This window comes from Macaca mulatta, chromosome 10 (genome assembly GCF_049350105.2).
Source record: "Macaca mulatta isolate MMU2019108-1 chromosome 10, T2T-MMU8v2.0, whole genome shotgun sequence".
Lineage (NCBI taxonomy): Eukaryota > Metazoa > Chordata > Mammalia > Primates > Cercopithecidae > Macaca > Macaca mulatta.
Window position 1 is genome coordinate 9,304,497 of NC_133415.1, and position 12,728 is coordinate 9,317,224.

General features: G+C 43.9%; 1 protein-coding gene across 7 annotated transcripts in view; it reads left to right on the top strand.

Annotated features, from left to right (window-relative positions):
- TCF20 (transcription factor 20) overlaps window positions 1–12,728 on the top strand; it is a 187,201-nt gene that overhangs the window by 155,652 nt on the left and 18,821 nt on the right. For all 7 annotated transcript variants that reach the window (XM_077949462.1, XM_077949463.1, XM_077949464.1 and 4 more), the window contains one exon: window positions 12,446–12,539. In XM_077949462.1, the coding sequence (XP_077805588.1) occupies window positions 12,446–12,539 (94 nt within the window). The remainder of the gene's footprint in view (window positions 1–12,445; window positions 12,540–12,728) is intronic.

The following is a 12,728-nucleotide window of genomic DNA, read 5'->3' on the forward strand; positions in this document are numbered from 1 at the left end:
GTGCCTCCAGTGTTTCTCCTGTCAGGCTGCCCCTGCCTTTGAAAAACTTGCCAGTTCCAGGAATAGGGTGGCTTTGCCTGACAATACGTCAACCTGTCTGAAAAGATGGACAGGTGAGAGCGTTGGTGAGATGGCAGTGGCTCTGGATGCGAAAAGAGGAAGGTAGTACGAATGCAAGAAGGAAGAGAGGAGTAAATGAGAAAGACCTCCAGAGCCAAGTGTTTGGAACAGCTTTGGAGATTTCCGTTTCAGTATGATCTTCACAGATTTGAAATCTTGTTAAGGGAGTCCTATTGTGGCAGCAGGTTTGTCGTTTCTGCTGCTGAAACTGTAAACATTTCAGTATGGGTGCCTTGTGAATAAGCAGCTTCCAGTAATTGGCTTTCTGGAAGCACAGACCCAACTCCTGGGTAGGATGAGCCATGGAGAGAAGCAGCTTACATCAAGAGTCACTTACCTGGAGTGTAATTTCTTTAAAAAGATGCCTTCTTAGATTCAGAAAACACAAAATGGAATCATTTCTCTTTAATAAGCTAATCCACTGAGCAAAGGGTAAAATAAAAATACACTAGTGCAAGATCTTGTGCAACTTCAATTTCAGTGTTTTAAACTATGTCTGTAAGCATTTCTCTCCCTGTACTTGAGAAAAAGCTCTTCTCTTTGTCACAGGGCTGCTGCAGGGCTCCTACTCCTGCTGGGTTCAGCCTTTTCTCAGGTTCTCTGCTTTTATTCAGAGGAAAAGTGCTAATTAATGGCTTATACCTAGTCCTGGACTCTAGCACTCTGTGCCCTTCCTTTCTAACTTCTTAAAGGGCACAAGCTCCTTTTAATATGGAAAAACTCGTTAGACAAAATGTATAAGGTTTTCAACACAGTTGCAGTTTTCTTTTGGGGCTATAAAAGAAACTTCTGATTAGGATTATTTTAGTGGAGTGTATATAACTGTAGATAAGATAAAATGCAGGCTGGGTGTGATGGCTCATGCCTGTAATCCTAGCACTTTGGAAGGCCGAGGAGGGTGGATCACCTGAGGTCAGGAGTTCGAGACCAGCCTAGCCAATATGGCAAAACCCTGTCTCTACTGAAAATACAAAAATTAGCTGGACGTGGTGGTGGGTGCCTGTAATCCAGCTACTTGAGAGGCTAAGGCAGGAGAATCACTTGAACCCAGGAGGCAGAGGTTTTGGTGAGCCAAGATCTCATCACTGAACTCCAGCCTGGGCGACAGCGTGAGACTCCGTCTCAGAAATAATAATAAAATGCAAACCGTGTTTCAGAAAAAAAGGCAAGTTTGGTTAGCACAAAGAAACATCATTAGTGACACCTGCGTTGGCCTTCTGAGTTACGAGACTTCGTATTAACATTATAACAAACTACGTATACATCTTGTGCAAGAGAAAAATTACTAAACCAAGCCTTCTTGAGTAATGCTTTAATTTTCCAGAAGGGGGACAAAGATTGGATTTAACTTAAATTGAGGCAGATGGATGTATTTTATTTGGGAAATTGTGTTTTGTTCCTCCTTTGTTTTGCCTCCGTAAATTTATTAATGCAGAACCTGAAAGCTGTAAACCCAGGATAATTAGAGTTACGGTGTTGTAGAACATTAAAAACCTACAGCAAGTGGCTGATATCTGCCTACCATATCTGCAGTTGAAGTTCATACCATGTGTGATAATTATGAACTTTCTTTTTTGTGGGCACCTTGGTAGAAATAATTAGTAGCACCTGCCATATTTTTATGTGCTACTTTAACATTATCATCAATAAAGTGTACATACTAAAACAGATAGCTGAGGGTGGGGAATAAGTGGTTAAATACTGTGCCTGACCTGTAAAATACACTCCAAATAGACAAAAGGAACACCTATGTGTGGCAGCATAGCTGGGTTTGGTTTAATCAGCAGTAGTAGATTGTTAGCATTAACTCCTGGATGTCTGTGATGCTGCCCATAGCCTTGCAGACAAGCCTAGAGGGCCTTTGTAGTTTCAAGGGACCATCCACTCCACATGGGAATAGAGAGTAACAGAAAATGACTAGGGATCAGTATTGGCACTTCCTGGGAAGTATGTGCAGGGTGTATGTGTGTGTCAGTCAAGGTCTTACCCTGTCATCCAGGCTGGAATGCAGTGGTGTGATCATAGTTGGCTGCAGCCTTGACCTCATGGGCTTGAGCAATCCTCCTGCCTCAACCTCCTGAATAGCTGGGACTACAGGCGAGCACCAACACACCCAGCAAATTTAATTTTATTTTTTGTAGAGACAGGGCCTTGCTTTGTTGCCCAGGCTAATCTTGAACTCCTGGCCTCAGGCAATCCTCCCGCCTCAACCTCCCAAAGTGCTGGGATAACAGACATGGGCCACCTTAGACCTGGCCCTGTTCAGGTTCTTTTGCCCTGATCAATGTCTTTAAATAGCAGAAGATACCCCTACCCGGTCCTTTTTTCCCAACTAGGTATTATCCCCAATGTACTGTTGAGGAAATTGAGACTTAAATTAACTTGCCTAGGCTCCTGTACCAGTGAGAGATAGGGCCAAAGTATTAGTTTCTTTTAGCCCTGCTGCTCTTCCAGATCAGTAGCTTCAGTGGACAGCTCCGTTCCAGCAAAAAACTCCGAGAACTTCCTCTCCACCCCAGCTTTCTCTCTTTTCCTTATTTCATGTCTTTGTTTTTAGACTGCCTAAATTTGAGCTAAAAATCAAGAAAGATTTCTGATAAGGAATATCTGAATTAAGGAAGGCACATAGAGGAATTGTCAGTTAAACTAACTGGACCACTTTCTTTGACTGGATTTGTTGTTGTCCTCTACTTTAGGAGAAGTAAAGTGATACGGAGAAAAGCTTGCTAGCAGGGATGTATTTTAAAAAGCAAGTTTTAGTCTCTGTCCTGGGATCACTTTGATAAAGCCTAGTCTCTTCCTCATGTCTTATAAGAATATTCTTAATACAGAATCATAACTCTAAGGCAATGGAAAACAATCAGTTTACTCAAAATCCTGAGCTATTTACTAAAGCAGAAAGATAGCCTGTGTTCTATAAAAGGTTTCTCGTAGTTACCCATAAAATATCATTTGGAATTAAATCCATTCCTGACCAGTTGAGATTTTGCTCTTAGTCCAAAACATTCTCTGTAAATGGAATCTTTCTAGGAGAAAGTAGCATTTAGAGCAGGTGCCATGTGTGTGCTCACCTCATCAGAATCCTGCTGTGCTGGCATCCAGAGGGCTCCCTGTCCACTGTGCCGATTTACACTGCCACACACGCGGGCTCACTGCAACACATCTCACAGACCCCTGGCCATCTGTCAGCATCAAGTCCTGTCAGTTTTACCTCCAGAGTGTCTATGCAGCTTCTTGTATGCATTTCCACCACCAGTACCCAAACTCTTCTATATCATCTCTAACCCAGCAACGGCCATTGTTGGCCCCGGGTTCCTGCACATCAGCTGCCCACCCCCTCAGAGTTGTGCTCCACTGTGTCAGTTCCCTACACCCTGCCTGCTTCTCCCTCCACAAAGCAGTTTGTTCCCCTTCCCCTGCAGGTAGCTCTTACTCACTCTTGATGACTCAGGTCAGCTACGCTCTGTCAAGAATGCTTTCCTGACCTCCTTAACTAGGTTGGTGACATTACCTCTCTATGCTCTGAAGTATTATTTACAGCACTGTTTAAATTTTGCTTTACCCCCACATCATTCTGTGAGCTCCTGGAGGGTAGACACTTGGTGAACTTTGGCTCCCCATTTCAGCCCCTGTACACAGGCATGCAATAAAAATTTATAGAATGAATAAAAAGAAAAGATTATTATACTTCTGAAGTCGATACCATCAACTCATAAAGGAACTTAAATATCAAAGAAAAGAGCACTGAGAATAAAAGGCACCTTGATCACACAGTGTCTTACAACCTTTAGAGAAACCTGCACGTCAGGGGGAAAGTCCAGCCTGATCAAGTTCTTATTAATTTTCATCCAACCCATGTTTCTACTTTCTGTACATTGCAGTTTTATGCTGTGGAATCAGGATTGACACATTAATAAGGCAAATTAAAAGTCCCAGAGAACAGCTCGTTAGGAAGTCAAACTGCCTTCTTCACATTCAGTAGAATAATTTACACTTTATGATTTTGAAGAAGCACCAGTCTGGTGTTTTTACAACTTCATTAGCCAAGGGTTACCTTCACGTTACTGCAGAGGTCCCTTCCTCATAACACAGCTCACAGGTGAGAATCTGGATTTTTTAAAGCAACAATGGCATAAAAAGAGGTATATGTGACAGAATCTTCTGGAGAAAAGACCTCCTTCCCCACCTGCATCTTGGACCTACTAACTTTTCATTATTTGTTTGCTCAGTGTAAAAATGAACAAGTCTGTTGTATAAAGCTGTGTGTATTCTGAATATGTTCTTCATCTGCTCAGGATTGTGGCTAATTTCTGACATCCTCTGTTTGGTAGATGAAGTACAGAAAGACAAAGAAGGACATTCTTAATGAAGGAAAAAAGTCCTTAATCCCAACCCTTCTAACTTGATGGAAAACATCATAACTTTACTATAAACTGCAGATAGGCCGGTCCCACCTTATGCGCACAAAGACATCAGAAGGGAAAGGGAATGGGCTTTGTGGATCGAAACAGAATCCAAGGATGTAGCTGGGAGATGCTGCCAAAATGGCCACACTCAAGAGATTTGGACCTTGGTCATGCTCTCTGTGCATTTTGCACCACTTCTGGGGCCAGGTACCACACAACCTCCACTCAGCTACAGAGACACTTATTACAGGTTTATAATGTGACTTGAAAGGCTTTCCCAAAGAAACAAATACTTGTCAGGATCTGTAGCAGAGCCACATTTTGATTGGGGCTTTTATGGGTGGAGAATGGTGATCTAAATGTATAATTTTATTTCAAATTATGCCTGAAAGATGATCAGATTAAAGAAAGTTTGAGTGTTTTCATCTGCTTGTATTGGTGGGAAGCAGATGACTGGGTCCCAGGAGGCAGAGAAGGTGAACTCTTAGCCTCTAAGTGTGTTGAAGGAGTAGTACCATCTGTTGGACCTAAGATCCACATGGCAGCAGAGGGTCCAGAATCAGCCACAGCAGATTATTCTAGAGTTACTCTAATGTGAATGGGGATAGGTTGTGAGAAGTATGGCTAGGAGCACCTGGCAGGTGACTCTGATGAAGGCAGCAAAGGAGTCATTGGTGCCCAGGTCTGCTCTCCACATAACAGAGGGCAGTGTCTGTAGAGTACAACAGGCAAGCTTGTGAGGCAGTTTTTCTCATTCTGGTTGTGCTCAATATACCATTTTGGGGCAGTTTTCAATGGTTTCGAAATCCTGCTAGAGTTTAATTTGTATGCAGTTGTGTGTCATATTAGTCCTCATTTATTTAACATCTATTCTTCCAATGCAAAATGCTTTAGAAGGCTTTAAAAATAGTTATTAATTTGTATTGGTCCAGGATAGGAGAATTGAGAGGGGAGATATAATGAAAGTAATAGTAAATAGTAGCTAAGAAGTGAAGTGTCCAGAGACTTGGCCAAGAACTGACCTTCTGCACCCTCAGAGATGAAACGTTACTGAAACATACAACAGCTAGACTTACCAAAAAACGACTAGCAGCAGGTGTCCAAACCCATGCAGGGTCTGCTTGTTTAAGGCAGGTTGTAGGAGAAAAATTACTTAACAAAAAATTTTAACTGTTTGTCTTAATTTAATAGACTGTACTTTGTATTATATCTGTTTGATATCAGTAATTGCCAAAGTATGACACTTAGAGATGAATATGTTTTATATAATTTTTGTTTAAAAGTTCTAATAATTACATAACTTTCTAGTTTATAAAACACTTCTATGGTTATTTTACACAGCAACTTTATGCAGAAGGCAAAGCAAATTCTGTTATCCACATTTTACAGGTGATAAAATTGACCTGGTGACTTTTGGCTTTCACACATGTGCTGACACCCTCAGTTTTTTCCTCCAGTAGCCCTGTGCTGTGTCATACCTGAACAGTATGCACGTTAGACCAACGTCTAAGTCTGGGACTTTTGTCTTAAGTACACACAATTAGCCATTAGCCAGTGAATGGCTGGCTGATGTTTCATACTGACATAATGGATTCAGTTTCTGAAACTGGCACTTTGGCTGGAGCAACTGTGGGACATAAGTGCAGCTTCTAAATCCATGCACCATACCTTGAGTAGCATGGAGTAAATGGACCTGAGAAGAACTGGTCAACTCTCTGTCCCTCTGAGGTTGCCTTGGTGGTACTGGGCTGTGGTGCAGTCCCAGAGGCTGGTGCCAGAGCCCATTCCCTGAGTCTTTGTGTAAATGGCAAGTTAAAGGTGCTCCAGCCTGTCTTACGAGCTTTTCATGAAGAAGCATAAGGAGATTGTCTAGCTATAAGGAAGTAAGGACCGAAACACCTAGGGCTATGTACATATTGCTTTGGCTGACACTTCGAAGTACTCTTTAAGAAGCTTGATAGGATGCAGAGTTGCATCAAAGAAATGCTCACAGGGCCTTGAAGGGTAGCTCCTTGTATGTAGCCCGTCTCTAGCTGCCACGTAGTTGGCATTGATAGCTGGGATGGCAGAGGCTTCCATCCTAGATGTAGGAGGCATAATTAAGAGGACAAAAAACTTGCTGGTGGCCAAAAATGAACACATACCTTGTTCCACATTCTCCAAGCTCCACCAGCATCAGTTTTGTAACTCATTGAAGAGTATCCTCATTAGTTTGTCTTCAGGCTCTCAAGTTTGTCAGACATTGCATTCATTCCATCAGCCCACATTTACAGTGCCTGTGGTGTGCCAGTCCCTGGGGGTGCAAGAACAAGTCTCACAGTTTAAGGGAGGTGGACAAACATGAGTAAGTAAATACTGTGAGCATGAGCAGAAGTGTGTGCCATGCTGGATAAGAGCCATCTGAGGCACAGTAGTGGAAGAGTAATCTACAAAACCAATCGTCATCAATGTGCTGTAATACTACTATGACCCAGTTGCTTTGGCGTTCTGAGGCTGCTCTGAGATGCTAATTAAACAGGGTGATTATTCAGGTTGCTGTTATATCTCATAAGAAAGAGCCTTTCTGTGAATGAGCAGGCATCAGGCTTGCATAGAAGTCTCCCGTGAAGCTTCCCTCAGATGAGGATTAAGCAACTCTAGTTGATTCAATCCTTGCAGTTTGCCACCTCAAGTCAGCAAGCCCTGCCTCTGAGACAATGCCAAAGGCTAGTGAAAGGTTCAAGCTCTGTATCTGGGCCACTTTCTGTTTAAACATGCCCCAAAACTAATAATGCCTTTTATAATTTATTCCCAAGTTTAGAGTATCAAAAAATGTAAGGTTCTTGTCAGAGTTCTTTACAAATAGTTTTTATTCCCTTCCATAATAAAAAATTTACTATTAAAAATTTTGAAGTTTGGGCCATTCCTTATTTTTAAAATGTGTCTTAATTTAGAAATCATGCTTGGAGCCCCCAGTGTGTCTCATTCTGCCTGGGGGGCAGTATGGACTTACCTCTGTTTGGAGTGAATGTAGTAACATTGTGGTCAAAAACAGGATATTTAGCTATGCAGTGACTTTAATATATTATTTGTAGCATAGGAGGATGATAATGCAAATAGCTACTTCAGGTAAAAAGTATAGAATAAAAATTTAATTAGAAATTGTACTAGCCTGGGTATTGATTTTTGGGTAGAAGGGAAAACCTTACACATGGAAGACACTATAGATAAGTATTTATATTCTACCTTTGGCACCTGGCACCTAGAGAGTACTTTTCAAATGTTGGATGGTTGAGTGAATGAAGGGGGCTAACAGGCATCACGGTATGGTATGAAGAAAGTTGAACTTGGGGTTCAGAAGAAAAAGGGGGTGAAGTTCTAAGTTCTCTTACTTACTATGTGATCTTTAGCAGGTCACTTTGTTTTGGCCTCTGTTTCTTCAACAAGAAAAACAGATGTTGAAGATAGACCCAGAGTTCCTTCTTTATTGATCTCCTGATGTCAGAATTTGCCTACTGAAGTTGTAGGTGTTTTCTTTTCTTTTTTTTTTTTTTTTTTTTTTTTGAGATGGAGTCTCGCTCTGTCGCCCGGGCTGGAGTGCAGTGGCCGGATCTCAGCTCACTGCAAGCTCCGCCTCCCGGGTTCACGCCATTCTCCTGCCTCAGCCTCCCGAGCAGCTGGGACTACAGGCGCCCGCCACCTCGCCCAGCTAGTGTTTTTGTATTTTTTAGTAGAGACGGGGTTTCACCGTGTTAGCCAGGATGGTCTCGATCTCCTGACCTCGTGATCCACCCGTCTCGGCCTCCCAAAGTGCTGGGATTACAGGCTTGAGCCACCGCGCCTGGCCTTGTAGGTGTTTTCATGAGGGAGAAGTCTGTTGCATTAAAGAACCTAAGGCCAGGCGCGGTGGCTGACGCCTGTAATCCCAGCACTTTGGGAGGCTGAGGTGGGGGCAGATCACCTGAGGTCAGGAGTTCAAGACTAGCCTAGCCAACATGTTGAAACCCCATCTCTACTAAAAATACAAAGAGTAGCTGGGCGTGGTGGTGTCTGCTTGCAATAACAGCTACTTGGGAGGCTGAGGCAGGAGAATCGCTTGAACCCGGGAGGTAGAGGTTGTGGTGAGTCTTGGGAAATCCCTGCCCCTTCTCCCATCTTCAAGGCCAGCAGCATTGCACCTATGACCCTGCTGCCAAATCATCAGATCTCCCTGAAGCTGACAACTTTAACTCCCTCTGGGGGGAGTCATTTGCTTTTATGGACCTGTGTGATTAGATTGGCCCACCTAGCATATAACCTAGCATATTCTTCCCATCTCAAGGTCCTTAATCTCATCCGCAAAGTTCATTTTGTATATAAGATCACAGGTTCTCAGGATTCTACCTACCGTATCCCAAGATCTGATTGCTCTATAGGAGACAGAACACTAAATGGCTCTCAGGAAACCAGTAATCCTAGCTCAGTCTGTTATTGTATCTCTCTGGGTTTCTTTTTTCCGCATCTGAAAAGTTGGGGAGTTGAATTAGACCAGTGGTCCTCAAACTGCATTGTGCATCAGAATAGCCTGGAGGACTTCTCACAACACGGATTTAGGTGGGGCTCAAAAGTATGCATTTCTGCCAGGTGTGGTGGCTCATGCCTATAATCCCAGCACTTTGGGAGGCCAAGGCAGGTGGATCACTTGAGGCAAGAAGTTCAAGACCAGCCTGGCCAACATGTTGAAACCCTGTCTCTAGTGAAATTACAAAAATTTGCCAGGTGTGGTGGTTCATGCCTGTAATCCCAGCTACTTGGGAAACTGAGGCACAAGAATCGCTTGAACGTGGGAGTTGGAGGTTGCAGTGAGCCAAGGTTGTGCCACTGCGCTCCAGCCTGGGCAACAGAACGAGACACTCTCAAAAATAATCCAAAAAACAAAACTGCATTTCTGACAAGTCCCTGAGTGTTGCTGATGCTGCTGTTCCAAAGGACCACACTTCAAAAACCACTGAACTAAACTGTCTTTAAGGATCTTTCTCTGAGTCCCTAACATACCCTGAGGGTCTTTCCCCTTTGGATGCAATGTTGTAAATTAATCATCGTGCAGTTCGCGCAATGCTTGCCAGGTTGTGGGGTTGAATTAGGAAGCAAATGGACATTGTTCAGATCTAAGCTCCATGTCTTCTCTTTCCTCTTGTAAACTGGGATGGTGACAAGGCCTGCTGTGTGGTTGCTTTTCATGAGGTGGTCTTTGTAGATTATCTAGCATGTGTCTGACACATGGTCATCTTGGGTCACATTTACTTAGCACTTTTGACCCAGCCACCATTTTAAGCCTGAATTAATTCATTTAACCCTTACGACATTTCTATGAGGTGAGTGCCATTATTAGTCCCACATCTGTAGATTGAGGAACAAAGGTTAGGAATTTGGCCAAGAAGGCAGAACTAGAAAGTGGAGCCACTTACCAGGCAGTTATTTAGGTTCCAGAGCATGCATACTTAACCCTTCTACAGCCCCCAGGTTTCCTGTAACAAGGCTAGAGGTGGCTTGGTCTTGGGTTTGGGTGATTTAGTGCTTGACAGTGTCATGGTAGGTCCAGGTCTCTCCATCTTGCCACTCTTCTGTCCTCAGCAGACTGGCTTTGTCTTCAGGGCTGTCCCCTTATGGTGATACTGTGGCTGCCACAGATCCCACCATCTAGCCCTCACAGTGGCTGAGCAGAAAATTCCCTGTTCCTCCCTGTTGTCTCTTTTTGAGAGGGTGAAACTTTCATACTAGCACTTTTGGACACTGAGATGGGAGAATTGCTTGAACCCAGGAGTTCAAGAACAGCCTAGGCAACATAGTGAGACCCCATCTCTACAAAAACTTTTTTTAAAAAACTAGCTGGATGTAGTAGCACACACCCTGTAGTCTCAGCTACTCGGAGGCTGAGGTGGGAGAATCACCTGAGCCCAGGAGGTAGAGGCTGCAGTGAGCCATGATTGTGCCACTGCACTCCAGCCTGGGTGACAGAGCAAGACATTGTCTCAAAATATAAAAAAAAAGGTGGTGGGAGTGCAAAATGTTTTCAGAAGCCCTTTTTCCTGCAGACTTTCCTACCAGAAATGCTTGATTATACCCATTCCTAAATGGCCACCACTCACTGTGATTCATTCCCCGGGGTAGGGAGGGCCATATCTTCGGGCTCCTTGAGTAAGAAAGTGGCAGCAGGAGGCCGGTGGTGGTGGCTCACTTGAGGTCAGGAGTTTGAGACCAGCTTGGCCAACATGCAAAACCCCATCTCTACTAAAAATACAAAAATTAGCCGGGCGTGGTAGCACATGCCTGTAATCCCAACTCCTCAGGAGGCCTGAGGCAGGAGAATCGCTTGAAACCAGGAGGCAGAGGCTGAAGGGAGCCAAGATTGCGCCACTGCACTCCAGCCTGGGCAACAAAGCAAGACTCCATCTCAAAAAAAGAAAGTGGCAGCAGACATGGCTGCAGGTTGGCCACTGATGGACTACCCACACTTCCTTCCCTCAAGTTGATAGTGAGTCCTTTTGATTCTGAGATGCTCTGTGGCACTGACAAAGTAGACAGAGTCTAGGGCTACCAGAAATGCTGTTAACTTGTCCTTGGTTTACTCCGGACCAAATGATCTTTTCTCTCTTAACAAGGGTGCGAGGGCACATGAGAAACATTTACTGATTATCGGCACCCAGAAGGACCTTGGTCTTCTGAGAGCAGGGCAAAGCTTTTGAAGGACTAATCTCTTCCAGCCCTTTTTCCTATCTCTTTTGTCTCTTGAGGATGCCAGAGATGGTCATCCAGAATCTCAGCTCTGACCTGGAACAAGTTATTTTGCCTCTGGTGTCTCAAGAGTTTCATGTAAAGCATTAGGAGTGCCTGCCAGGTGGAGTAGTGCAGAGGGCTGGATGAGATCATTCAATCTGAGCATGGGGAGCACTTGGGCTTTGCTGTTGCTGGCGTTAGTTTCGTTTCCCATCAGTATTTGTGTCGGGGACCTGAGCCAGCTCAGTGTAATTGCTTAGGGAACATTTTTATTTTTCATAGAAGCAGGAACAAGTTTCTGTCTCTTCCAGCTAGTCTTGCTGGTTGTGTGCCTCTGCTGCCTGAAGAGCCAGCATCTTTAGTAGGGTCACATGTGGTTGAGTTTTATGAATATGTTTGTTGCTGATGGGATAAATTTCTTACCCTGACAGGATGAGCGCTCACAGCAGCCACATCACAGGGCTGACAGAGATGTGCCCCACTTTAAGAGAACCTGACCATATAAGGAGGAGTGTCTCAATTACAAAATAATGTCTCACTTAGCCAGAAATTCATGGCAGGTTTTCTGGTGCATTTAAAATAAGATTCATGTATAAAAATACCATTTGCACACAGGAGCCCATATTTTCTGAAAAGGGAAATATACTTGTATTGGGCATTTGGGGTAAGTAGATCAAAAATAAAAATAAAATCTTACAAATACAAGAACTAGAAACCAAATTCCGCTTCTAATTCTAAAAGGTTTATATATAACTCTACTACCTTACCCTCTCTTACCCCAGATTTTCACAGCAGAAGTAAACAGGGAAGATCTGCAGACCGTTCACAATTGCAGCAAGGAAATGCCTGGCAGAGTGTTTGGGTGGGTGGATGGCGGGGGCACCAGAGGCAGGGCTGGGAACCCCACTCTGGCATGTCCTTTATGACATGGATTGCTTATCTCATCCTGCTGTGTTGTTGATTTGAGAACATTTGTGAGGCTTGGCCTAAAACATTATTGCTGGATCCCTTCCCATGGTGTGGTCAGTGAGTGGCGTTTTGAAATTGACCAGCCCATCCTGCCACCACAGACTCCTCTAACCACAGAGACACGTGCTGAGGTCTAACAGATGGGGACCAGGGAAGGCCTGGAGGAGAGGGCCAAATCTGGGATACTGACATGCCTGACTTTTCCTTCCTTTCAGAAATGTTCCCACTGCCAGGAGGCAGGCGCCACCTTGGGCTGCTACAACAAAGGCTGCTCCTTCCGATACCATTACCCGTGTGCCGTTGATGCAGGTAAGAGAAGACCACAGACCCGTGTCCAGAACGTCCAAAGGGTTAGGACATACAGTTTGATTCTCTCTGTTTCTTTTGTTTGTTTGTCACTTCATAAAAAAATTCCTACCCATTAGTAGCACTTACCTCCCTTCCCCTCTCTCCAGTCCCTGGCAACCACTATTCTGTTTTCTTTTTAAAATTTTTATG